The sequence below is a fragment of the Mirounga leonina genome, unplaced genomic scaffold (genome assembly GCF_011800145.1).
Source record: "Mirounga leonina isolate KUSES-001 unplaced genomic scaffold, KU_Mleo_1.0 Mir_418, whole genome shotgun sequence".
Taxonomy (NCBI): Eukaryota; Metazoa; Chordata; class Mammalia; order Carnivora; family Phocidae; genus Mirounga; species Mirounga leonina.
In genome coordinates, this window is record NW_023270739.1 from 29752781 (window position 1) to 29780718 (window position 27938).

General features: G+C 34.6%; 1 protein-coding gene across 1 annotated transcript; it reads left to right on the top strand.

Annotated features, from left to right (window-relative positions):
• On the top strand, nt 1-27938 carry MGAT4C (MGAT4 family member C). The gene is made up of 4 exons (XM_034987882.1): nt 1-24; nt 17786-17938; nt 23064-23211; nt 26173-27938. The coding sequence occupies exons 2-4, from the start codon at nt 17792-17794 to the stop codon at nt 27312-27314; spliced, it is 1437 nt and encodes a 478-aa protein (XP_034843773.1). The 5' UTR covers nt 1-24; nt 17786-17791; the 3' UTR covers nt 27315-27938.

Consider the following 27938-nt stretch of genomic DNA (forward strand, 5'->3'; position numbering starts at 1 on the left):
ATGAAAAGGAAGAGAGACTGAAAGGTTGGTATAAAAATTATGTTTAAGGAACTGGTAATGAATCTAGATTTAAATTTATTATTATTTTTTTAAATGACTTGACAATCTATTTCAAGAAATCAGTAGCCACAGGGAAAAGACAAAGTTTTGATTCTGTTTCCATTTGAGGGTAAAACAAATGAACTAATGTTGTTATAAAACTGTTAACATTATTAGGTTTAATCCTAACCTTAGGAACCTGGTAATTGAAAAAAAAATATTAGAATTTTTTAAGATTTCTGATAACAAAGTGAATGAACGGGATTGAGACTTTACAATACATTTTTTAAAATGTCAATTATACTATTGCTATAAGAATCCCTAGGCCACAGATACTTACAGTCTTTACATTTGAGCATTTAACTATGGAAATGATTGTTTCAATTTCACCAAGAGCAGGCTGTAGGATGGTTAATGATATTTGTCTTCTTATATCTGAATTAGCACTTCTGGTCAACCTGAAATTATGTAACTGTCAAGCACTGTGATGTAGAATTTTATGGCTTAAGTTGTCCATTTAGATACTGAAGTACAGTTATGAGTCTTTTTAGAAATGAAAACTATGTCTTCCATAAAATTAATATGTGAGCAGTAATTTTACAAAATATAAAAAGAGAAAGAATTGAAATATTCCTCAGCTCAGAACATGTTTTTTTGCCTTTAGAATTAATACCTCCTAGCATTTTTGCTTCATGATTTTTTGCATAATTTTTAAAATATATTATATGTAGAATTTTAGTTGCTTTTTAAAACAAATATGTTGTTTTAAATATGTTATGTGTCTATTACAGAAGATTAGGAAATATAGATAACATAAGGAAGTAATAACCACCCATACTTGTATGAAACACAAACAACTAATATTAATGTCATTGTAGTTCTTTAATTGTTTTTCTGTATGAATTTTTACATAGTTAAAATTTTACATGTATTTAAGATTAGTAAACATATAAGAATATTTATAGGTCTTAGATAAAAGAGAATATGTGGAGGTGATTTATCGACAAATTATATTGAACATTTTCATTCAGGAAGAGTTTTAAAGATACAGAAAAAAATTCATTTCTCAAATTTCTTGACATAGCAGTAATCTGTAAGTTACCCACCTCAAATCTACCTTTCTGATGGGAGTAAACCAAAACCAAAATTCATTGGCAGTTATGCTTGTAAATTCCAAACTATGTAAATGTTATAGTCATCATAAGCATACACAGTTTGTGAATGGAAGAAGTTCAGTTACCACTTCTAGTGGTTATAAACAAGGAATAATGAATTCTCATTGAATATTGGATACAGTTATATTAATATATTTTTTGATTCTAGAAAATTCAAAGGTATGAAAGAGAACTGAACTTTGTAGTATTTTATTTATTTATTTATTTATTTATTTATTTATTTATTTATTTATTTATTATTTAGAGTTTATTTGGAAATAGAAGAATTGCAATTCGACACAAACTATGGTAAACCATAGGCAAGTCTAAAGACACAAAGGGAAGGTCAGCCTTTATTAAGTTTTAGGAGGAAATTGAGGAGGGCTGTTTCTTTTGTTATATTTGTTTTAAGGTTGACTTATTTATTTAAGATAGAGAGGGCACTCATGGGCGAGAGTGCAGGGAGGGGCAGAGAGAGAGAATCTCTAAGCAGACTCCCCGCTGAGTGCAAAGCCTGACACAGGAGTCAATCCAATCCCAAGATCCATGAGATAATGACCTGAGCTGAAACCTAGAGTCTGACTCTGGAGGGGCTGAGCCAGCAGGCACCCTGAGCTTTGTAGTATTTAATACAAAGCCCAGCTTCACTGCTCAGATTCAATTTCAACATGAGAACCCCTGATTCCTATTGGTTTCTTAAATTCAGAATCACAACTAAGTAAAAGAAAAGCTGCAGTCCTTTTTCACCATGTCTCTCCATTCTTGGTTCTTAATTCATCTCTAAATGACTTAGTGGATATCCATACATATTTTTAATACTTGAGTTTTATTTCTTAAGACTTTACATACCAGAATAAAATATTTTATTTTGCCCCTGGGAAACAAAGAGAGCCTTTGCAAATTGCAGTTATGGTACAAGAGCATTTCCCTTGGGGCATAAAGTCCCAAGATATTTTCTCATTATCTTCCTTTTAAATAAAATTATTATGGACCGCAAGTCTGAAACCGGTCTGTTCATTTTGTTTGTCAAGATCTTAGTAGTTTTTTAATGTGTACTGTTTCTGCTTGGGTGGTGGTAAGATTTTAAGAAAGGGGCAAAAATAACAACTTCAGAAAACAGAAATGTTCCACTACATGCTACTTTCTGCGTACCTTCCGTCTGGAATGTTCCACACCCTTACCCTTCTCCATCGGTCAGCCTCTCCCTTTTGAAACATTTCCTGAAGACATCAACTTCCAAGTAGACAGGGCAACTTCCTTCTTTCTCCGTTTTGTGTTTCTACATATGTGAACGTTCCTAATGTCTTACTGTAACACTTTATGGATGTAATTTATTTTCCATTTACTTTGCACTAAACAGTAGTGCAAGAAAATGAACTTATTAATCTTTGCTCTCTAGCACAATTTCATGTGATAGTGAAACTTCAGGAAACATTGAAAGAGCAAAAGCAATATGTAACATCTAGGGCAAAACAGACTAAACCATCACTTAATGATATTTCTAAAACTTCTTGATAATAGCTACCAGGAAGTTATTTCCAAACACGATATGTGATTTTATTTTACTTCCTCAGTAAGGTTTTTTGTTTTTGTTTTTGTTTTTTTCCTGTTCTAGTTAGGCTGGATAGAAATTGCAGTCATAGTGCATTGTCTAGCACAGATTCCTGGTACACAGGGTGAACTCCATATGTGCTTTGAATGAAAGGGTAAATAACTGGTAATGAATTATCTATAACAGACACATTCATTCTGATTTTAGAATCTAATAACAAACTTAGGAAAAACCACTCTTACATAAAGAGGAAAACAGTACTAAGCATATTATTTAAATAATAAAACATATTTGGGCATATATAATATTTATCCACTTAAATTGATATTTGGCATTACTGAATTCAAGTTACAGTTTATCTGATCTATTACCATACAAAAATGTGTGGCAATTTTATCAAGACAAGGTATTACAGACTTTTCTACTATTCCAGTAATTGTGCATAAATGCTTGCACAATCCCTTTGGGGGGAAAATTATCTTGTGTGTTATCTTCTATTAATGATAGAAATATGATTATTAATGTGCTTTAATATTATTTCTTTACCCCAAATTTAGCTTGATTTGGAAGCACCTAATTTTTAGATCTTTCTGATAAACTGTTTGAGTAGATCCCAATGCTTAAAAAGTCAGGGATTTGAAAACCTGTCATTTATCATACCTATATAACATACTTGCTATATACTGTCTCTGGGCACATCACTTAACCTATCTGCTCTATAGTGTACTTATTTGTAACGTGAGAATAATCACAAAATGTATTCTTTCCTACCTCATGAGTTTCTTTTTTAAAGATGTATTTATTTTAGAGAGAGGGAGAGAGAACAAGAGCAGGGGGAGGGGCAGAGGAAGAGGGAGAGAGAGAACCTCCAGCAGATTCCCCACTGAGCATGGAGCCCAGCACAGGGCTCAATCTCAGGACCCTGAGATCATGACTCCAGCAGAAACCAAGAGCCAGATGCTCAACCACCTGAGCCCCCAGGTGCCTCTCTACTTTGTGAGTTTTGTGGAAGACTAAACTTATTTTACAGCCCTCTGAATGAGTCAGTTATCATCATCATCATTATCACTTTCTTCCCTGCCACAACTCAAAACAACTTGCATGACCACAATTTGCTAAAGTGCTATCTCCTATATTCTTGCTAAAGTGCTTAGTTCCATGTTGGCTATTATTGTTTCCACTCTAGCTAGACTTTTTTAGCTCAATGGAAGGAAACTCGAAATCTGAAAGATAATGATATTCTAAAAAAGAAGTTGGTAAATACTGAATATTTCTGGTCTTAGTTAGCTTCAGTGTTGAAAAAGATTGTTCTTTCTTCCCAATCCTTATTTCAAGTTTTACTATTTTAACACTTAGTGACAAGAAACCTCCTGCTTGTCAATGCTACACATTTTCTATCTGTGTTTCTATCTGCTTAACGTAAACCAGAAAATAAATCTTGCTGGTCATCACTGTGAACCCTAAGGAATAATCTAGGCTCTATAATTTTCTACTTTGCTACCACCTATAGCTACAAGTGGACCATACAACATGGGACTGTAAAAAAAAAAAAAAATCTTAACATTAAAAAACAATTACATTTGTTCCATCAATATCTGAGCCCTTTGTACAAAATGTAAAGATAATAAGTTTTGTAAAACCCTTCTCATTTTTGTGACTTCCTGAAGCTTTTGCTATGTCAGCAACAGTCTTTCTTTTCATCAGAAAGTATTGAATACTGCCCCTGAGGGTGTGTTCAGCCTTCCACAAAGTAGAAAAACAAATTGGGCAAGCATTAAAAAAGGCAAGCCAAGCAAGTCAGATATACATAAAGGCAATGTCAGACAGATGAACAGTTGATGGCAAGACTTCTTTCAGGATTTTCCCAAATGTGGGGTTAAGTGTTGGCTACAAGCCCATAGGATTTGGAGAATGTAATTTTACTTTTGCATTTTGTTGATTTAAAAATAGACTCTTAAATAAAATATAAACTAAAGCTTAGTGCCTTGGGATAGATTAATGTAGCCACATTCATTCAGATGGGTAGGGTTATGGGTTCTCTTTTTCCCAATCTCTGATATGGCCATGGAATAGTTTGCACTGAGTTTGCAAAAGTTAAGTTTTGCATTTTGCAACCAAAATGCCTAGCAATTACATTGTAGGTCTGGGTCATGGAAGGGAAGCTCTTAGACAAGATAGAAGAGTGGTGTAGGAAAGAAATACAAATATTCACGGACTAGTAGTTTTCTCATAGCCTCAAGATTAAGATTTCTGCAATGCAACACACACACACACACACACACACCAGTAGTTATTTGTTCTTTAAAACAAAACAAAACAAAACAAAAAAACACTTCTCCAAGTACTAAAGTGATATGATTTTTTGTTTGTTCTGTTTTTATGTAGGCTCCACACCCAGCATGGAGCCCAATGTGAGGCTCACGACCCCAAGATCCAGACCTGAGTTGAGATCAAGAGTCAGATACTTAACCAACTGAACCACCCAGGCACCCCATGATAAGAAGTTTTTAAAAAATATTCTACATACAAGAAGCTCAGAATCCAAAGGGAAATAAGACATATAAAAACAGTATCAAGAAGTAGAAAGTATTGTATTAAGTAAATTAAGAGAAGTATAGATAAAATGGTAAGAGTTCAAAAAAGTGAAAACCAAATTTGACTGAAAATGGGATTCAGCAAGAAGGTAACATTTAGTGATCTGAAATTATATTTCAAAAATTGGGAATTGGTAATAAAGGAGAGCGAATCCATGGAGATTAAAATGTGAGGCAAATGTAGAGAACAGTACTTTTCTTAAACTGATGCACAAAATGACTGAGCCTAAGAAGGAAAGGAATTATGTAGGAAAGCATGTCCACATATAAGACGATTTATTGTTGAGCTTCTGAGAAGTGAAATAGTGTCTCACATTCCTTGGCCTTACATACTGCTAAATTGTTCAAACCCTACATGTCTCTAACTAGGGGTAGGGATTCCAGAACTAACAGGCAGATTGGTTTTCACTCTATGTCACTCAGCTTTACCTCTAATGCAGGCCTGATTCCGCTCAATGTTGTTTTCCAAAGGAGGGTCCAACAGAGTTTTCTTGGAAATCCGCTGCATTTCCCTAGGAGCTATCATATGACACAGTGATGTTGATGTTGGTGTTGGCAATTGCAAAGTTCTGCTGGATCCATCCCATTTGCACATAATTTTAGTTTCCATACCTTGAGTCTAGCTTCAACCAGAGGTTTTGCCAAACCTGTCCAAGTTTTGGCACTATGAGGCTATCTTTGTTTCAAATGGGATATTCAAAATCCTCCTAATCTAAAATTGCTCAGATAGGTGACTTTAACCCTGTGACAAAACTTTGATAGCACCAGACTTGTAGAATGAAAAGTTCGAATAAACTGTATGAACATATGTTTCTAAAAAAGCTATTGTCCTGCTTGACTGGCTGTTTTGCATTTAGTTGATCTGCAGATGGCAGCTCATCAAAGATTCTGAACCCCATTCCAGAAAGGGTTATTATTAAGTTTCGCTTAATCTTTTTTTTTTTTTTTCCATCTGCCTAACCTCCAAGCAAATCTAATTTTTTAGCTAATTTTTTTCTGGACTGTCTGGAAGATAGTCAATTCTTCCACTTGCATTCAATGTGGTTACAGTAGTTTCAAGGTTGCATCTATGAGGAAGGATGTAGCCCATTTCTGTGGAGTTGTGTCCCTACAACCACACACATTGCAATGTATCCAAAATCCAGAGATAGTCAGTCTTGTAGAACTTCAAAGTTAGTTGATCAATAGTCTTTAATTGTGATCACTTGCTTTGCATTTTAAAAGATGCAGAACTGTATACAAACAAAACATTATGAGTAAGCACTTTAACTTCATTAAAGGTCAGAGGGAGGCCAATGGGAGGTGGCAGCTCAGATTCCTGAGGCACCATCTTGAAACTATCTGAATGAAGCTACTAAGTTTCATATTTCCTCCTCCAGTTATTGGAGGAATTGCTGAAGCTCCTGTCTCAACCAATCTAAGCTTCACTGTGGTGGCAACTTTGCAGTGTGTTTCTTCCAGTTTAGTGATATGGAGCAAAATCACAACCTGTATAAACTTCAGTGTCCTCAAACAGGGGATACCTTTCATATAGTCAAGAAGGGAGGTGCTGGCCTACAATGGATTCTCCGCTGCTCCTGGGGCTCCTCTTCCAAGCCCCACTGATTGGCATGGCTCCAGCGCACACAGCTTGTAGAGAGACAGCAGAGGGAGACGGTACCTGAAGCAATGGAACTCCCACCCTAGTGGACACAAGTATGTTTGTATTTCCTGGAGGAAATTTTTTTTCATTTAATATAAAACTACTTTTATTATTACAAAACAGAAAAAACTTCGCTTATTTTATCTCAGGACTGGGAAGGAGAAGTAAGACACAGGATGAAGAAATTGTAGTTTTGATCCAAAAGAATTGTTCAAATTCTCTGCCTCCTCTACCTGCCTGGTGCTCCTTGGCTGTCTTCCAAGCATCCTTTTTTAGGCAATGCAAAGTACAAATAAAAGTGCAGCTAATTCCAGAACTTGAAAAATAAAATAGTTCTTAACAGTCGTTGGGATCTCCTTCCTCTAGTTTTGCAAAGAGCAGGGCTGAAATAGACCAACGGGGTTTGGCCTCTGTACAGTTTTCACTGCCTAAAACTCGGCGTCTGGGTGGCAGGGGAAATTCGGGTCTGAACGGACCTCCTCGGTGAGCTCTGGGCAGGGCTGGCTGTGCTTTTGCTACCATGTGGTTTACCACCGGGCATTGTGTTATCACTGTGATGGCTGAGACCGTTTGCAGGCAGCTTTCTTGATTTCTGTCCTGCGGCACAGCAGAGCCCTGTTGTTACGCTTTTCCTACTAACCTGACCTGACTGACAGCCAAACCCCGCCCCCCACCTGGAAGCGCATCCCAGCATCTAGGGTGGGTCTTCTCACTTCCGGCCGGCGGCGGAACTCTCCAACTAGCTTCCTGCTTCTGGTTCAGGGACGGACTGATGCTTAAGAAACAAAGGATGAACGGCGGGCGTACGGGTAGGAAAAGCCATCAGCATCGGGAAGTATTAACCTGAACTCTGATAATGGCAGTGAGAATGGGGGAGCGGGGGGGGGAGGGGAGAAATTGTGGCAGGTGAGATACTGAAGGCTTGAGGCAGAACTCGGAATATTTCTGACGTTGGGAGAGCAGGAGACAAATAACTTTTGAGGTGATTTAATTTGGCGGTTAGAAATCTAGGCCTCCCAAAAATGAGACGGCAAGCACGAACAAGCTGGAATGCAAAACCATCCTGTAGTTTTAGATTCACTGTGTTTGTGTGAATAGCAGGAGATCTGCCTAGAGACAATGGTCTGTATCCAAAAACTGGAAATAGGCTCAGGAAGGAGTCCTAGCTTAAGACCTAAATTTTGAATTTTGCTCAAATTTGGTTGTAAAAGAGGTCATGTAATGTCAAAAGGTTGTAAAGAAAAGAAGAGAAGATTAGACAGAATGGTGAGAAAGAAAGATATTATGGGACGGAAAGATTACTAAGAATGTCTTGTCTCCTCTTTGGCTTGTAAAGTTAAGAAGACAAAATTCAGGTAGGATTAGTATTAAATAGTGAGAAAGAATAATACTTTCTCACTGACTGACTTGTTTCATTGTCATATATTTATATATGTATAATTATGTGTATATAAGTGTATAGGAGTATATGCTACACTATTTATAGTTTCAAAATTGTATGTAAATACATGAATATATAATATACATTTTATATGTGAATATAAATAAATATGTCCATATATTCATATGTAATAATCTTTACAAAGGAATTACAGAGTGAAAATAATGTATTTCCATTTAAAAAATTAATTATTTGGTATAGCCTTACATCCAAATGATTTTTAAATAGTTATGTCTTTGAAGTAGTTTCATATGTGAACATTCAAGACCTGGATCTTCCAAAGAGAATGTGATTCTTAAAAAAAAAAAAAAGAAGTCTTATTGAACCAGATGTGCCAACTTTGCATACATTTGGAGCGGAGGAGTAGGGTTTTTATATATCCTTATTTCCATAACTATATTCATAATCAACAGTGTTGTATTATAAATTTCTGACAAAGAAGCTGTTTTTTAAAACATTTGCAGTAAAACTCCTAAACAAAACATGTCCCATTACACGTGCAAGAGATAAGGTGAATTGTAGCATATGTCTTTAGCAAATAAATTTCTCATGACATTTAGGTTATATAAAGATGATATATATCATCCTGAGAAAATAAGTCACTCAAACCATGATAATATGATTTATCATTTTTCTAAATGAACCTAATCTGTAATAATCAACCCATGACCTCTGAAAAACACTTTTTACCTCTCTAAAATTGTTTGAAGACTAAGTCAAAACTTTCTAACAAAATAAGACACTGTTTGAACATGGAACCAAAAGACTGCTCAAATAATCTGTCCTCATTTGTGTGACTGATATTTTCAAGCAGGAGCATGCTACTGCAGTTTATGTTACCAAGGTGTGCTCACCTGTTTAAGAATTTCAAACCAAGTTTTTACTTTCAAATACTTCCAGTTTGTAAACTATGGTGAGCCTGAGGTTGCCAAGCTCAATTTAGTGGTTTTCAATAGATAGTTTCATTACTTACTTGTATCGACATGCTTTCTTTTCACACTAGACCCTAAGAGGCTAATGCTGTTGCAGAGCATCTGTGGATTAAAAATGGCTACCAGGAGTGCCTGGGTGGTGGAATCAGTTGGGCGTCCAACTCTTGCTTTTGGCTCTGGTCATGATCTCAGGTGGTGGGATCGAGCCCCATGTCAGGCTCCACACTCAGGGTGGAGTCTGCTTAAGATTCTCGCTCCCTCTCCCTCTGACTCCCTCCCCCCAAAATAAATAAATAATTTAAAAAAAAATAAAAATGGCTACCCAGTAATGCTACCATGATATCTAGGAGTTACCTTGGTTTTAAATCTCTCCACTTCTTTCCATCACATTTCCACCTAAACCATCAGTATCTCTTTCATGGGATGTGGCTCTCTCCTCTTTTGTTGGATTATTTTGTATTATATTGGTTTATGGTCAGACCGGAAACATTCTTTAAAATCCCTACCTACCATATATACTTTGTTGACCAAAACACACACAAAAATTAAATATTAAGAGAAAATGTTGGATTATTCAGATGCTCTCTTTGCTATTTTTTTGACTATTTAAACCACAGATTCTGAGAGGTGAATATTACTATCCCTCACTGTGTTTGCAGATCCATAAACATGTGCTTATGTTTCTAAGAGTTCTTGATTTACATATGTTTCTGTTCTGATATTTCACAATTTTTGGTCTCTTGACCTGTTTTAGGCTGTGAGAATTTATAGACTCGTAACATTAGGCATTTTGACTTATTGAATCTTCTGTTGTTTCTGATTTAAGAAGTTGCTGGTTGTGTTATTTGGTGGTATTTGTCTGGAATTGTAGCATTTAGCTTTACAAAGTGGCCTTAATTGAGTAGTTTTATGCTTTTATGGCTTTTATTCACTCACATTGTATATCAGGGTGCCAAACTATGGTATCTCATTGTCTGAACTTGTTTGTTTGTTTTTTTAATGATTTTATTTATTTATTTGAGAGAGAGAGAGTGAGAGAGAGCATGAGAGGAGAGAGGGTCAGAGGGAGAAGCAGACTCCCCGCTGAGCAGGGACTCCAGGATCATGACCTGAGCCGAAGGCAGTCGCTTAACCAACTGAGCCACCCAGGCGCCCAGTCTGAACTTGTTTAAAACACTTTGCTCATTCCTTTATCATTAGGCTTTTTGAACATCTATGTTTTAAATATGTTTCTTTTGTACAGCTTAATGTTTGGGTTTGTGTGTATTTGTGCATGTGTGCACACCCACACATGTAGCACAGTTTGAAAATCTTTTCTTTCAAAAAAAATGACTTAAGCCCAGGGGCAGCTGGGTGGCTCAGTCAGTAGTCATCTGACTCTTGATCTCAGCTCAGGTCTTGATCTCAGGGTCATGTGTTCAAGCCCCACACTGGGCGTGGAGCCTACTTAAAAAAAAATTAACAAGCCTCTAGGCAACACAAGCAATCCATTTTACATTTGCCAAATCATTTACAGTGGAAAGAAAAACAGGTGCCTCTAGATGTTCCAAGTAACATTAAAGCAAGACAATAATGCATACTACTTATCAAGAAAAAGAGAAGAAAGTACAGGCAAAGAATTGTATAACCAGCAAGATATTTCTGACCATAATGAAGAAATAGGGGGCTTATTTACCCTTTCTCCTTAACTAAAACACTAGACTAAATATGTGAAACAAATATTCATATTTTGTACAACAAGCAGAAAAGGGCATGATTCCTGGTAGAAGGGAAACAAATGAGATGATTGCCACAGCTCACTGTTTTAGAGTCTCTAGGCTGCAGCACGAGGAGAGAGAATCCATTGAGACAGTGGGCTCCCTAGGGTGAGGAGACATAGTTGAGAAGCTTGAGATTCTGACATGGCTGGAATTCACGGGCAGAGTACCGGAGAGGAGAAAGCTACATGGAGACTACAAGTGAAGGGAGGGAGACACACGGGGAGAGAGAGGGAAAGAGAAAGAGAGATCTATAAAGGGTTTCCCTCATGTCTTTAACTGAGGACTAGGCTTGTGTGTGAGAACCCTGTCCAACAACTGCTAAGGGATCACTGGAAAAGAACAATTAGAACAGTTTCTGGAATGTGGTTTTCCCCTCCCTTCCCCTATGATCCTCTATGCTGTTTCTTATATTCCTCATCTGAGTGAAACCATATGATACTTGTCTTTCTCTGATTGACTTATTTCACTCAGCATAATACCCTCCAGTTATAATTTCCCTTTCTAATAATAATTCCCTTTGCCAATTTTTGCTGTCAGAGTGCTGGTTTCAGAGAAGGCTCCAGTCTTGGGCTAATTTTACCTCAGTACTAAGGCAATACTCTTCTGAGTACTCTATCTGATGCCCAATCTATTACAATTTTTTTTTTTCTATTCTGGATGAAGGAAACATGAATTATTTCTATCTTTGCATTGCAGAAACTGTTCTAATTGTTGATAGGGGTCCATTTTATTATTTTACATGTAGCTGTCCAGTTTTCCCAGCATCATTTATTAAAGAGACTATCCTTTCCTTACCAAGTATTCTTGGCTCTCCTGTCAAATATTTATCTGACTATAAATGTGTGGGCTTATTTTTGAGCTCTTGATTCTGTCCATTGAACTGTGTCTGCTTCTTTGACAGTACCATCCCATTTTGATTACTATAGCTTTTTAATATACAGTAGTTTGAAATCAGGAAGTATGATGCCTCTAGCTTTGTTATTCTTTCTTATGATTGCTTTGGGTTTTTAGGGTCTTTTATGACTCCAGACAAATTTTAGAATTTTTTTTCTATTTCTATAAAAAATACCGCCATTGGAATTTTGATAAGGGTTGCATTGAATCTATTGGCTTTGGGAAGTATGGACATTTTAATGATACTCTTTCAATATATGAACACAGGATATCTTTCTATTTGGGACTTCTTCAATTTCTTTCATCAATGTCCTGCCCTGACTTTTGAAAACTGCCTTCTGGGAACAAACTAGAAAAATCCTGGCCCTTACTATTTTCATTCCCTTTCTCTCAGAGATCATTGCCCTTGCTGCCTGTTGTCCACTATCTGAAAATTCCAATCATTAAATGTGGATGAAATACAGTTCCTTCTGGAAATGCAGGAAACCTTAATACTTTCCTTTCAATGACCAATTTCTAGAATCAGAAGATGATGCAGCGATCACCTCTAATTGTGATAGATAGGTTTCTTTCTTTCTCTTTCTCTTCTTTTTATCATTACCTTATATACATGAGTTTATATTAATTCAATATTTTTCTATCAATCATAGTCATTTTTTGATGGATTGATTTTCCCAAATTTTCTCAATAGAAACCTCTTCAAGCTATTTTCTGTGTCCTTTAGATATGCTCCTACTAACCTCTAAGAGCTTCCTTGCTTCATGGTACAACAGAAAGATAGCCTAACCATAGAGTCCCTTCCTCCTACCTGAAATCAGCTATTTTGTTTTCCTCTCAGTAAATTTAATTGACTGTAATTCTAGGGTTTTTTTTCTTTTTTCTGAATATTTATTTGGATTTTCCTGGACCCAGATGATTCTGTTTCAGATGGGAAAGAAGTTTGGATGAATTATTAGCTTCCTTAATTTTCTTTTGCTGTAGTTTGTCTGGTATTTTCTTTTTTAAATGACACATATTTTGATCTGTTTTCTGATCATTTGTTTGCTCTGGTTTGGGCTCCTCAGCCAATTCTGCCTGTTCTGGGTGTTATTGTTTTCACTTATATATATACAGTGAAATTTGTGCTATTATCTTTCTCATGGGCATGCTGAGGGTGTACACTATGGAAGGTTATTTGTGCTCTGATTGTTCTGAATGGATTTTGGAGGATTCTAACTTGAAGGATTGGATCTTAGAATTTAGATGGTCACCATTACTCTCTCGGGATTCTGTCTTTCTTTGTCAACTCTGGAATGACAACCTGGGGTTTTGTTGTTGTTTTGTACTATTTTGCATTACTGCAGAGTACTCTGAAGTATTGCCTCCAAAGTATTATACTTTCTACTGCTCATATTACTTGAAATATCATATATCAACCACCTCCTCACATTATATATTTGTATGTTTATTAGGCTAAGTAGATTTAATTAAAATTTTTTCTGCCCCAAAATTGAATTTATGTCTTTTATATTATTTCTATTTTATTCAAGAGATTGGTATCAAAAATTATTATCACCATATATGTGGGATAGTTTGTTGGCAACAATATGTTTAAATTGTCATATGAAACCTAATTAGTAAACTGTATACCAGTAGTGGTTAATCGAGCAGACTCTGATCAATTTTAATATTTAAAAACTGGAATCATTCCTTGTAGAGACACCTCAAGAAAACCCTAGATTTTTTCTTTCTTTCTTTTTTTTTTTCATTTGTAAAACTAATGGTAGTATTAAAATCTCAGCATTGTTATGAAAGATCAATGAGCTCCCCTCGCAACTGTATTGCCTAGCATTTAGTAAGTATTTAATAAATTTTAATAGATATACTTATTTTCTTTATATGTAATTATCTACATTTGAACTTTGCAAATTCAATTTGCAGTCACATTATTTACATTTTGTCTTTGTCTCAAAGGAATAGAATTAGAATATACTTCTTCTTGACTTAGCATTTATAGTGAACTTATAACATTCAAATTCAGAGCCCAAAACATACCATACAGTGCTACATATTTTTAAATTTTATTTTCTTGAAAAAAATTTCTGTGTTTATGCTTTTGTGTCCAAGAAATAAAATGCAGTTTTGTTTTCCAACAGATGATAGAGACTTTTGAAAGTTAAAAGTAAATTTTTAAATATTATTGAATATATATACATTTGAAAGTATGGAAATTGAAAAAAGTAAAAACAAGATTGAAAATTCTTGATAATTCTTCTACACTAAGATAACAGATGTTAACATCTTATAGTTTCCAATTTATTTTACAAATATCACTGTCCTGTAACACCATAGCTAAACATTTACTCACTAATACAATTTTTGTCTTTAAATAGATTTTTAGAAGTATAATTGCTGAGTCAAAGGGAATGCATGCATTTGGTGTTATTGATAAGTCTTCCCAAATTGACATTTAAAAATATTGTTTCCTTTGGTGTATAATTAGATTCTAATCCTTTGTATTTTTGTCAATTTTTAAAATTCAGATAAAAATCTCTTACAAACATAATGCAGTTTTATCTACAGAACCATTACCAGATAACAGAATTTCACTTATCATGCTTTGGTTTAAAATTGCTATATATTTTCTTATTGAACAATGTTATAAATGATGGATCTATAAATACATTTTTAACCTATAAATGCAAATTAGAAAGTGACCCTATTCTAGAAGTGGCATCACATGTGAAAAGAATGGTTGATTGGATATAAAGTGTGGTATACAATAGTAATGTTCTTTATTTCTGATTCCCAGGGAGACAATACTTCCCCACACCCTTGAAGTCAGGAGCAGTAATGTGACTAGTAGCTATGACCAGTGCACTGTAAGGAGAAGACCATCAGCTCTCCAGATGAAAAATAAATAAATAAAATGATTCCACTACATGATAAAGGACAAAAAGATAAATTCTAGATATATTAAAAAATCTATCCATGGAAAAAACAAACAAAATAAAGGAGACTGTCCATATTTTTTAAACATTATACCAAAAAAAGCCATATTTATGAAATAAATTTGAAATCAAAAACGCTATACTGCAAAAGTCAGACCAAGAAGAGGAAAACTGTGAGAATTCATAATGCCTTGGCTAGAGAAGATTTAATAAACACATGCCTCCCTGGGTGAGACTAGTTGAAAAGCAAAGGAGTGTCCGGAAAACTGGGCCTCCTTTGCAGTTTCTGGGCTGAAAACAGCCAGATCCTTGTTGCGGCTCAATGCCCTCACCCAGGGAGTAAATGCTTAACTTAGAGAAACATTTATCTTTGGTCGTCACATATTCCACGCACTCCCTGACTGCACACACGTCACGAGCATGGTATGTTCTGATCACAGGGTACTTCCTATTCCCTGTCCTGATTCTTTTTTTTTTTAATTAATTAATTTATTTATTCATGAAAGTCAGAGAGAGAGAGAGAGAGGCAGAGGCAGAGGGAGAGAAGCAGGCTCCCCGCCTAGCAGGGAGCCCGATGCGGGACTCGATCCCAGGACCCTGGGATCATGACCTGAGCCGAAGGCAGACGCTTAACCGTCTGAGCCACCCAGGCGCCCCTCCCTGTCCTGATTCTTTTTTTTTTTTATTATTCTTATGTTAATCCCCATACATTACATCATTAGTTTTAGATGTAGTGTTCCATGACTCATTGTTTGTGTATAACACCCAGTGCTCCATGCAGAACGTGCCCTCCTCAATACCCATTACCAGGCTAACCCATCTTCCCACCCCCCTCCCCTCTAGAACCCTGTTTGTTTTTCAGAGTCCATCGTCTCTCATGGTTCGTCTACCCCTCCGATTTCCCTCGCTTCATTCTTCCCCTCCCGCTACCTTCTTCTTCTTCTTCTTTTTTTTTTTTTCTTACCATATATTTCATTATTTGTTTCAGAGGTACAGATCTGAGATTCAACAGTCTTGCACAATGCACAGCGCTTACCAGAGCACATACCCTCCCTAGTCTCTATCACCCAGTCACCCCATCCCTCCCACCCCACCCCCCACTCCAAGAACCCTCAGTTTGATTCCTGCGATTAAGAATTCCTCATATCAGTGAGATCATATGATACATGTCTTTCTCTTTTTGACTTATTTCACTCAACATAATACCCTCCAGTTCCATCCACGTCGTTGCAAATGGCAAGATCTCATTCCTTTTGATGGCTGCATAATATTCCATTGTGTATATATACCACATCTTCTTTATCCAGTCATCTGCCGATGGACATCTCGGCTCTTTCCACAGTTTGGCTATTGTCCTGTCCTGATTCTTAAAGCTTCACATTCCTTCTCGCTTTTCTTATTCCCTTGATGTATTGATAATGTTCACAATAAAAGTGGAGGCAGTTTGACTTGGGACCTTTCCCCACTAGAGTGTCTGGTCCTCACACCCTCTCCTTTCTCCTCCTAAGGTGTCTGGAGTAATTTTTTCATTCGCTACCTCAGGCTCTCCTGGCCAAACCCAACAGAAAATATAATACTTGGGGAAGATACCTAAATATTTTCAACATAAGCAAAGATAAGTGTATATGTGTGCATCTCTACACATATATTTAAAACTTCTACAAATCAACAAGAAAAATTAAAAAAAAAACCTATAGAAAAATATGGCTAAAGAAAATGAAGAGTAATTCTTAGCATTTCTTTTTGAGAATTCTTCCATTCTCTGCCTTTGTTAAGCCTTTCCCCCAATTCCTAATATTCTTTCTTATAATTTATAAGGATTCATAAATTCTTTCTTGCATTAATTCATTGAAGAGATATTGCTTGCCTGCTATGTCCTAGACATCGTTTAATGGTTTGGTGGACAGACTATTTTCACTTCCTGAATTCCTTTATTTATATAAATACTTCCATCTTAACACTGAGCTCAGGAAGACCCAGTACCCAACTAGAAGTGGTACAGTGTCCAGATTATACTTGATTTTAGACAAAATATGATTGATTCAACTAGTCTTTTGATCATTCCCCATATGTTTATACTTTTTAAACAAACAATCAGTAATCTAAATAAGTGATTGGAAGATAACACAAAATGTAGAAGAGTAGAATGGGAAAAAAAAAATAGATCTCCACTAATCTTGCTGATGCTAATTTTGTTTTTGCAGTCCATGAATTATTATAAACAGCCAAACTTTTAGTTAGTAGATCAAGCGAGGCCATGTAGATATGCCACCCCAGGATTTACTCTGACTTATCAAGAATTATTGGAAAAATAAGGAAACCAACTGTAACTCAAGTTCTCAAAGATATGTTTGGACTTAAGCCAAAAGTTTAACTTCCTTTACGACTTCTCTTTCTTTGACCCAGGTTCCCTCCCAAGTGCTCTTTTCAGTGCACTTACTCCAAGATCAATATTAGGCCCATGCTTCTAGTTTCTTCCATTTTCATTACATTATAGTATGAGGAGGTAGAAGTTACCCTAATGTTTGTCTTTCTCTTTTATTTTTGTGCTGTTTCTCATCAAAGGACTTTTTTTTTTTTTTTGCTTTACCATTGTCAATGCTCATTTGTTCAGAAATAATTGAGATTTGCTTTTTATTTTTATTTACTCCACAGCAACATAAAGAAGTGCATTGACCTTATGTTAAGATATTACTAATCTGTGAAAATCAGATGTGTGAAATTGGAAACAATTTTTTAGTTAAACAGGTGAAGGGTGAGATTTTATGAAAGCCTGGCTTTTGATACATATGAAGAAATATTTACATCCAAAATTAATTGTCAGTAATTCTGTACCCTTTTCCACAGGATAGAATGTTTAAATTTTGTCAAATGAAGCATATTTTTGAAATACTTGATAAAATGAGATGCTTGAGAAAACGTTCCACAGTGTCATTCTTGGGAGTTCTTGTCATTTTCCTTCTCTTTATGAACTTGTACATTGAAGACAGCTATGTTCTGGTAAGTTTTGGAGGTTAATTGTTTTTGTTGTTGCTGTTACAAATAAGGTCTAAATCAAATTAGGCTTAGTCCAACTGTAACCTAACTTCAATCCCAGGCTGCTGGAACAGCCTTATTTGAGCATAACTGTAACATGTATACTTTCTATCTAGCTCCTTTTTGTATTAAATCTATAATTCCAGCATTAAAATTTTTTTGACTTATGTTGCAATGTTTTCTTTAATGCTGCACATGTAGTTCAAATATGTGTATTTGTTTATAAATAAATTAACTATCACTATGCTGGATTAATTTTATGTACAGCCATAATAATTTTTGAGCTTTAATTTGAAATATGCAGAATTTAAAAAATTTCTTAAAGATATTAGTCCTTACTTTCTCAGTTTTTTATATTATCATCGAAATTTTCAAAATCTTATTTTTTAATTAATGATACTAATTATGCTATTTTGTTAAGAAGTAATAAATGACAGGATTTTATTATATTAAAATGACAGGATTTTATTATAATGTATGACACCTCACTTGATTTTGAATAGTCATAAATGGCCACCATGTTATATATTTATATTCATTGAAAAGTAGTATGGAACCTCAAGAACTAGAGATAATGATGTGAAAGAACTAGAGATAATGATGTGAAAACTATTCAGTAGTTTAAAAAAGATAACTTAGTATATAATATATAAATGAATTTTTAAGTAAATTCTAGAAATACACAAAAGGACTTACTCTGGCTAATTTTGAGAACTCAATTTGTTCTATTATTTGTTGTCACTGTAAATATCACATCATTTCATGTCTGATGAGAATAACGTGGACATTGAGCTTAAGATATCTGGAGAAATCCTAATCTTTATGTTACTGCTCCTGTTCACATATTTCAGAAAATCAAAATCTTTGGACACAGAGAGGACTGAAAAGTACTTTCCACCATGCAAGCATGGTGAAAGTTTCAGTGAATATCTTAGCAAGAGAAAATCTGACAATAACCACAAAGAGCATTTCCCAGTAAAATGTTTTATTTCATTAATTGAGCATGATATTACCTACCCATGAATTGTCATGTACTATTCTATGCCGATAGGCCAACCATTTGATCTTAGTTGGGACAGATCCTCTCAGGATGTCTTCTCTAAAGCATCTTGCTTCCGTTAGCATTGTTCTTTGATGATGAAATTCTGCCAGATTCCTAGATCTTGACTCTGCCTATGCCTTTTACATTCACATGTACTTCTTGATCTTGTGGTCCCTTCATTCTGTTATCCATAGACAATTCACAATGGCTGAAATCACCACAGATGAATAGAATTTGATTAGGCATGATTTAGGTAAACATAGCAAACTGGAGAAACTTATTAATGAGATGCATTTTTACCTTTCTTTAAACCCAATTATTAGGTTTATGAGACTTACAGACAATATAGCAAGCCCCATGTGATCCCCTATTTTTTTCTGGATAAAATTAATGATCATAAATTAATAAGGAGAGCTTTTGATAAGTGATTTAATTTTGTAATAAAAATTTATCTTTTGCATCTATGTCTACTGGTAGCAGTAAATCACATCTTGTAAACCAAACACGTGGTATTGACAGGATGCTTATTGTATTTAATGACTTGCTGCGTTTGTAAGACACTTTTAAACACAATTTCAGTGTTTCATTTTAAACAGACAAAGGACCATTGTATGCAACAAACATCCTTACATCTTGTTAATATAGAACCTCCTCAAATCCATTATAAAATGTGTAAGAAGTAATAGAGTGTATATCTATAAGAGGATCAAATACTATTGCCCTGTCTTGTGGATTTGTAGACATTTCTATCCAAGCTTCAGTCCTACCCATCTAATGTAAAGGGTGTGATTTAATGAAACAGCTCTGACTAAAGAGTATTTACTTTCTCAATGAAATTTTCTCTGGCTAGATTACGCATATATCTAGTCAAATTTACAAATCAGGCCAAGTGTAGAGAATAGATTGCTCCTTCGTTGTAAAAATTGTAATTATTTTTAAGTACTGATATTAAGTTGGAAAAAGTGAGTTAAAATGATGGTTAAATACAAGCACTCCCCTTACTGAAAATTTAATGACAGTATTTTTATTAGTTTAATTTCTCACTATTTACTGATGATTTTTTTTTTACCTAAATTCATTCAAAGCCAAATTTCATCCCAAGGCTTAATATGTATAAAGATTTAAAACATTTAAATAATTAATGTAAAACTACACAAAAATTGCTTTTCTAAAAATGTTTAATAGCCAGGGAAAGCCAGCCACCTACTAAGTATACAGTGTAGTTTCTTTGTAACACTTGTCCTTTTTGACCCTTTTATCCATGTTTATTTCAGTTTTCACAAAATTATCTCATTCAGTTTTTTTTCTTGACTTTCGAATGCCACAATGTGTACAATTTGCTAAGCATAGACATTCCCAGATCTTTCTTTTCCTGCTTTCCTTCTTTCAGGGGGAAATACTACTTATAATTCAGAAAAATCAGATAAACAATTACAAGTAAAAGATCTCTGGAGTTACTTAGCACTTTCTATTCTGCTGTTTTTGCTAGAAAATCCACTTGTGGCCTGAAATCCTTGGCATATAACAGTTTAATGTATTGCTTACATATTCGGGACATATGTGCCTTTTATTTGGAAAGAAAACCAAGCTCAGTATAAGAGACAAATACTATTACAAGGCAAGCTAAGAAGAGACGCTACATGCCCAATCAACTAAGCCTCTGGGCTGTGAGCGTCTTCAAAGTAGCCACCAGGGTATATACTTAGTCTGTTGCTAGTCCATTGAATTGCATTCCTATCCAGAAAAGGATTGTCATAAAGCTTTGTCTTATTACTGAGAAATACACTACAGCATAGTAGCTACAGAAAGAAGGTATCCAGGGAGAGCCTAGCAGTTCAGGTAGATGCCTCTGGAAAGCAGCCAACAAGGCTGACTCAGGTGAAAGTTGCATTATTTATTTATGCTGAAAAGTGTAAAGGAGCTTGTTCTTGAGAATTTAATAAAGTGCTTTCATATAACTTCCATTTCATTATATATTCTGTTATGTCCTTCAATCAGGATGAATGTACTCTAAACACACAAAAGGTCTGGAATTTTACACATTCAAAATAGAATTCTTAAAGAAATATTCAATATCCTGCACTTCCTTTAGAATGTAACATCACATAAGAGCAGAATGGTAAAATGAATTCAGAGTTGTGACTACTGTGATTCTTATACATATTTCTCCTAGACTGTATTGATAATGGACACTATTACATTACTATTAAAGAAGTTGGTGCTGAACTGAGTCCTTAGTTACTTTTTTAGCGATCCTAAGTTTATTTTAAAATTCTGATAATGTTCTATAGGTTTTCAGAAAGACAAGATGAATATATTTATGTGTAAAGAAATTATAATAATCAGAATTCAATAGATATTCAATTAGTATATTTATAAGAAATATAGAATTCAAGGTATAATTTCATATATTTTGAAAGTCTGTAACTTATAGATGGCAAACATATTATAAATATTGTAAAAGGCTAACATATTTTTCTCAATTATCAAGACAATATAAAATATAGAAATACAGTATTAAAGACCAAGTATAGGTTTATAAACATAATTGAATATACAGAAGAGATATTCAGAAGGGATCTTGAGTTAGCAAAAACCAGATTGAAAGCTCTTCCCAGTCGTGGTCTACTGTTCTCAATTTTTATTCTAAGACAATTCCAGTCTGGCCAATGATTTAAAATTTTGAGCCAGTCTCTTTCTCCATTGTCATTTGAATGTGATGCAAAGTATTGAATGTTCTAAATGAGGTAAAATTTGTATTTGAATCCTTTCTAATTTTTTATGACAGTGATTTAATTAAAGTTTTATTGACCACAGGCAGATAATATGAGGACCAAATTGGTTCAAATGCATTTACTTCCTCTGTAGTCTTAATGGCTTGCACATGCCTGACCTGACATTGTATATGGAATAGTAGAAATAGATCCATATAACATCACACAGTACAGTAGACACTTGCCAAAAACAACAAAATTCTTTCTAAATAGGTTATCTTTGAATATATATTCTGCCCATGGTAGTAAGCCTTATACAAAGGCCAAGCAAGTCAATATTTTGCTAATAATGTATAACCAATAAAAACTTGATCAAATCATGATTAGATAATCAAAATCTACTATTGAACTTATACTAAGAGAGAAAAAGGGACCAATTAATAATTAACAGGATATATTTAAGCTAAATATGAATCTTTTTTTAATAAAAACCTTCTCAAAGATCAAATGACAGAAGTCCATTACCAATTACATAAAGGGGTTCTTAAACATAAAAGGACCAGGCTTCAACTCCAATAGATTACTACTTACACAAACACACATGCACGCATGCATTCACGCTCATGTACACACACACACACACACACAAGCAACAAGCAAACATATGGGAAAAACTAGTGCAAGTTCTGAAGACATTTCCTATATTTGGTACAAATGTATCTTAAGATATCTTGAAGACATGTGAAAAAACACTGATGTCACAAAGACCATGGTTATCTATTCTCAACAGTCTTTGATTATAGTGGCCATATAAGTAACTGACTAAAGCTTCTTGATTAACAAATTATCCAGAAATAATTATGTAGAAATTATGTATGGTATTATTGAACAATTCTTGAAGAAGATGAAATAGCTTAATATGACTCAAATATGGGAAACTTAGTAAGAATTAGCTTTACATCACTGTAGATTATTGTGAAATTTTAAGATCATTGAATTATTGTAAAGGATTTGAATTTTAACATAAAGGCAGTGGGAGTTTTCACATAGAGATTTTTTTGTCCAGGGAATGCCATTATTAATGTATGCTGTGGAAAAGCAAATGGAAGAGAAGTATAAAGAGTACAATAGAGTAGGAGAGCCTGGAGTAGAGACTCTAGGTGGGAATTCAGGTGAGAGATGAGGATCTATAGCTTGTGGTGCAGTAGTTGAGATTTATGTAATACCCATGTTGCATATCAACCCCATATGTTCGTCGTGTAAGGAGAAACTTTAATTAATCCATGACCATCTATTATTTATTTATTTTCTCTGCCTCTTCCATGGCATTCAGGAAGGAGATAAACAACTTATAAGGGAAACATCCACACATCAGCTGAATTCAGAACGTTATGTGCATACTTTCAAAGATTTATCTAATTTCTCAGGAGCCATCAACGTCACCTATCGCTACTTAGCTGCCACGCCTTTACAAAGAAAGCGTAAGTATCCCTACACTTTCAAATAAAGAACACATAAAGTATTTTTGTTTTTTTTAAATTAGGGGGTGCCTGGGTGGCTCAGTTGGTTAAGTGACTGCCTTCAGTTCAGGTCGTGATCCCGGGGTCCTAGGATCGAGTCCCGGGGAGTCTGCTTCTTCCTCTGACCCTCTCCCCTCTCGTTCTCTCTTTCACTCTCTCTCTCTCAAATAAATTAATAAAATCTTAAAAAACTAAATAATGAAATAATGACATCTGGCTTCACTTGTATCACAATAAAACTTTATGGGCTTTACTGATATATATTCTTTGGGAAGTAATTCAGTGTTTCTTCACAAATTGCAATTAACTGATCCAGTTCCATTAATAACCAAAAAAAGAATTTTTTAAAAATGCCTAATTGTTATATAAACTTTCAAACAGTTTGCTGTAGAACCACGTAGAGAGACTGAGAAAAATCAATTTATTTGAACTTTTAAAACTTCCCTTTTAAAAATAACTATTCTCATACCGATATATTTTCTAACTCTAATGCTTTGGTTTTTATGACTTGCCACTGCTTTTGAAGTAGTGGAAGTCATTGTTTTAGTTTACCAAGGTGCTATAACCAATTACCACAGACTAGGTAGTTTAAAACGATGGGAATTTATTCTCTCATATTTCTGGAGACCAGATGTTCAAAATCAAGGTGCTGACAGAGCCGCTCTCCTGAAAGTTATAGGGGAGAATCTTTTCTTGACTCTTTCAGCTTCTGGTCACTCTTGCCGTCCCTTGGTTTGTGGGAGCTTAACAATAATCCCAGCCTCTGTCTCCACAGGATCTTCTTCCCTTGGTCTCTGTGTCTCTCTGTGTTCTCTCCTCTTCTTCAGGGACACCAGTCATTGCATTTAGAGCCCACTCCAAATCCAAAATGATTTATCTCAAGATCCTTAACTAATTATATCTGCAAAGACTCTATTTTCAAATAAGGTCACATTCTGAGGTTCCAGGTAGACCTGAATTTTTGGAGAAAACTATTCAACTCACTATCGGTAGATTGGATCTGAGAAGTAACATACTATACACACTCTATGGATTTCAAGACACCGTAGACTATAGAAGGTATCATGATCTAATTAATGTGCCACTAAGAAAGCATAATCATTATCAGTTTTAATTGTAAGATGCCATCAATTATAATATTCAGCCTGAGTTTAAAATGTTTCTGTGTGAAAAATATGATTCGTGAAATCAATGAAACACAGTGATACCATGAATTTCTTAATAGGTCGTGTGGGGACCACAGAAATTGAATTCCCCATTAAAAAGTGTTTATACAAGTGAGTCTGTGATCACCAGGTTGAGGAAATTGTAACTTAACTTAGTTTGGGCTTCTTTAGGTCTATATTCCATTCATTCCTTCATTTCAAATGTCTGTCGCTCTTACTTTCTTCTAATTGCATAAGATTGCCAATGTTTATTTTTATCTCCATCTGTTACACTACCTTTGTGCAAACGTTACTGATTCTCCCTTTCCGTCCTAAGTTAGTAAACTGACAATACACATATGCCACTGCTTTATACAAAGAGGTGATATAAAACAGAGTGTACATGCAGGGCACTTTGGATCTTGGCCCCACACTACTCGTTAGGTGTTACACTTTGCACAAGTGAATACATCTCCCTGTGATTGAGTTTCCTTTCCTCATCTATAAAGCAGAAATGATGACAAGTGCAAAGCTATCCCAAAAGATGGTTAGGAATATTCAAGATGCATATTACAGGCAAAATGCATAGATTCCTGCCTTTAATGTAGGAAGTATTCTCATAGTATTGGCTATTCTAGGGCATTAGTAAAGGCTGGTATCTTGAGTTGAATGGTACCACAGAACATTTTCATTTTTCAAAAGAAGTTAGGGTCGTAAACCCAGGTATTTAAACAAAATGTGTAAATTTCTACCTCTCTGACAGACTAGTAAGAAAGATTATTCCTAGAAAGCGCTTTTTCAGTATTGCATAAGTCACAACAAGTAGGTGTCTGTATTAAAACAGTGATCTTGGTGAATAGAAACATTTTCCTATTTTTCAAGTAGTTTTTAGGAAATTTTATTCAGTTCTGAATCACGGTGAAAATCAGAGCTTTAAAAAGGGAAAATATTTCGAGAAAGAGACATCTATACTTCTTAGAAGTAAACTGCCATTTCACAAGGTTTTATTTTATTCCCTACAGATATCCAGTTTCTAATTTTAGATTTTAGATTCTGAATAAAAATTTCCCATCAGAAAATTGCTCTAAAATGTGTTTCAAAATAAGGAAAACAGTGATATTCATGTATTGGAACAATGTACTATATATTTGAATAATAATGCAGTTTTTAAAAATAGTTTATAATTTTGTTTCCATTCTAATTAACGTTCTAGGTAAATTTCAAAATAAAATTGTGAAGTCCAATTATTTTTCTGGTGTGAGATAATGACAATGATCAAAGAAAAATGAAAATGTAACATGTTTTCTATGAAAAATTTAAAGATAATTAAAAGAATGAGTTATGCTTAATTTTATTTTTTATCATTTGAGACTTATTTGTCATCTTTAACTGTGAATTTCCTTCTCCTTTTGCATTTTTTAATAGTGTGGATATTATCCAAAAATCTATCTTCTCTAATGGACATATATGAGAACATTAAGCTGCAAAACACCTTAAGTCGTAATTTTTTATTTCATAAACAAATGTTTACAGCAATAAAGCTCATATGTCATTGTGCTTAAGATGCATTTTTTTCCAGAGAAAAATCAATTATATATTAAGTCCTATAGCCTTTACATATTTAACATTAAGACTTCACTCACAACTATTCTACACATACCATTTACTAGATGTACCTAATATCGTAGCAGGCCTGAAGGGAAAAGATTTTTTTTTCTATGTTATTCAAAGCCTATTTCACATTTAATTTGTCTTCTTTTTGAATTCTTTCGCTCAGGGTTTCTTACAATTGGGCTTTCATCAGTGAAACGAAAAAAGGGAAACTATTTACTCGAGACAATCAAGTCAATTTTTGAGCAATCCAGCTACGAGGAGCTGAAGGAAATTTCAGTGGTGGTTCACCTAGCAGACTTTAATTCATCCTGGCGTGATGTCATGGTCCAGGATATTACACAGAAATTCGCCCACCACATTATTGCAGGAAGACTAATAGTTATACATGCTCCAGAGGAATATTACCCAATCCTGGATGGCCTTAAGAGAAATTACAATGATCCAGAAGACAGAGTCAGATTTCGTTCTAAACAAAATGTAGACTATGCTTTTCTGCTTAATTTTTGTGCCAATACTTCAGACTATTATGTAATGCTTGAAGATGATGTTCGATGTTCAAAAAATTTCTTAACTGCCATCAAGAAAGTCATTACATCCCTAGAAGGAACCTACTGGGTAACTCTTGAGTTCTCTAAGCTTGGCTACATTGGAAAACTTTATCATTCTCATGATCTCCCACGTTTAGCACACTTTTTATTAATGTTTTATCAAGAAATGCCTTGTGATTGGCTATTGACTCATTTTCGGGGTCTTTTAGCTCAGAAAAATGTGATCCGTTTTAAACCATCTCTCTTTCAGCACATGGGTTATTATTCATCATATAAAGGGACTGAGAATAAGCTGAAGGATGATGATTTTGAAGAAGAGTCATTTGACATCCCTGATAACCCTCCTGCCAATCTATATACCAACATGAATGTTTTCGAAAATTATGAAGCAAGCAAGGCTTATAGTAGTGTTGATGAGTACTTTTGGGGGAAACCACCTTCAGCAGGAGATTTCTTTGTGATTATATTTGAAAATCCGATTTTAATTAAAAAAATTAAAGTGAGTACTGGAACAGAAGATCGGCAAAATGACATTTTACATCATGGAGCCCTAGATGTTGGGGAAAATGTTGTAGATTTCAAACAAGGTAGACAATGTGTTACTTACTTAAGACTAGGGGAATTCAAAAACGGAAACTTCGAAATGTCAGAGGTGAATCAGAAAATTCCATTTGACATAAATTGTATAAGGATATATGTTACCAAAACACAAAAGGAATGGCTGATTATTAGGAGTATTAGCATTTGGACTTTTTAACCAATTAAATCGATATGTCCGGTTATTGAAGCAGGCTTTCCTGTTACCTTTTTTGCTACCTTCCTCTTTTGTTACTTTCGTCTGTTGGAGGGGAAGCAATGGATGGGATATTTTCAAAGAAAAGTCTAATCGTTTTGGAAGTTTTGATTTACATATTGTCAACGTAATTTTATTCTAATCCACACTTGTATTTGTTTTAACTCTCGAAGTTGAGAATCAGTCCATGGTTAATGCTTCTTCCATTTATATTTTTAATGTGATCATCTTAGTTCCAAAATTTCAACTAAATGTCCAAAAGGTGACATGAAGGATTTAAAATGAGAAAATTTAGTTTGTTGGATGGTGAGTCTTGAAAAATAGTTGCCAACTGTATGCACGTCCTCAAAATTAGACATTCATTATATCATCAGATAGCTTTCATTAAGCATGTGTGAATATGCAGTTGGTTAGAATGATAATCCATTTTTTTCTTGTAAACATAGGTTTTCATAGACTTCTGTACATCTACAATGAATACCTCCTCATAGAAATATGTCTTTACAACAGAATTTTGTGCGTAGCTGGAGTAATAGAAAAAAAATTACTTAAAAATATTTCTCCCCTGATTATTTATATAAAAAGGGG

Excerpts from the sequence above, each read along its gene's own strand:
- MGAT4C (XM_034987882.1), top strand. The coding sequence starts at position 17,792 with ATGTTTAAATTTTGTCAAATGAAGCATATTTTTGAAATACTTGATAAA. Across the intron at positions 17,939-23,063 it reads TTGAAGACAGCTATGTTCTG|GAAGGAGATAAACAACTTAT; the intron begins GTAAGTTTTGGA and ends CATGGCATTCAG. Across the intron at positions 23,212-26,172 it reads CACGCCTTTACAAAGAAAGC|GGTTTCTTACAATTGGGCTT; the intron begins GTAAGTATCCCT and ends TCTTTCGCTCAG.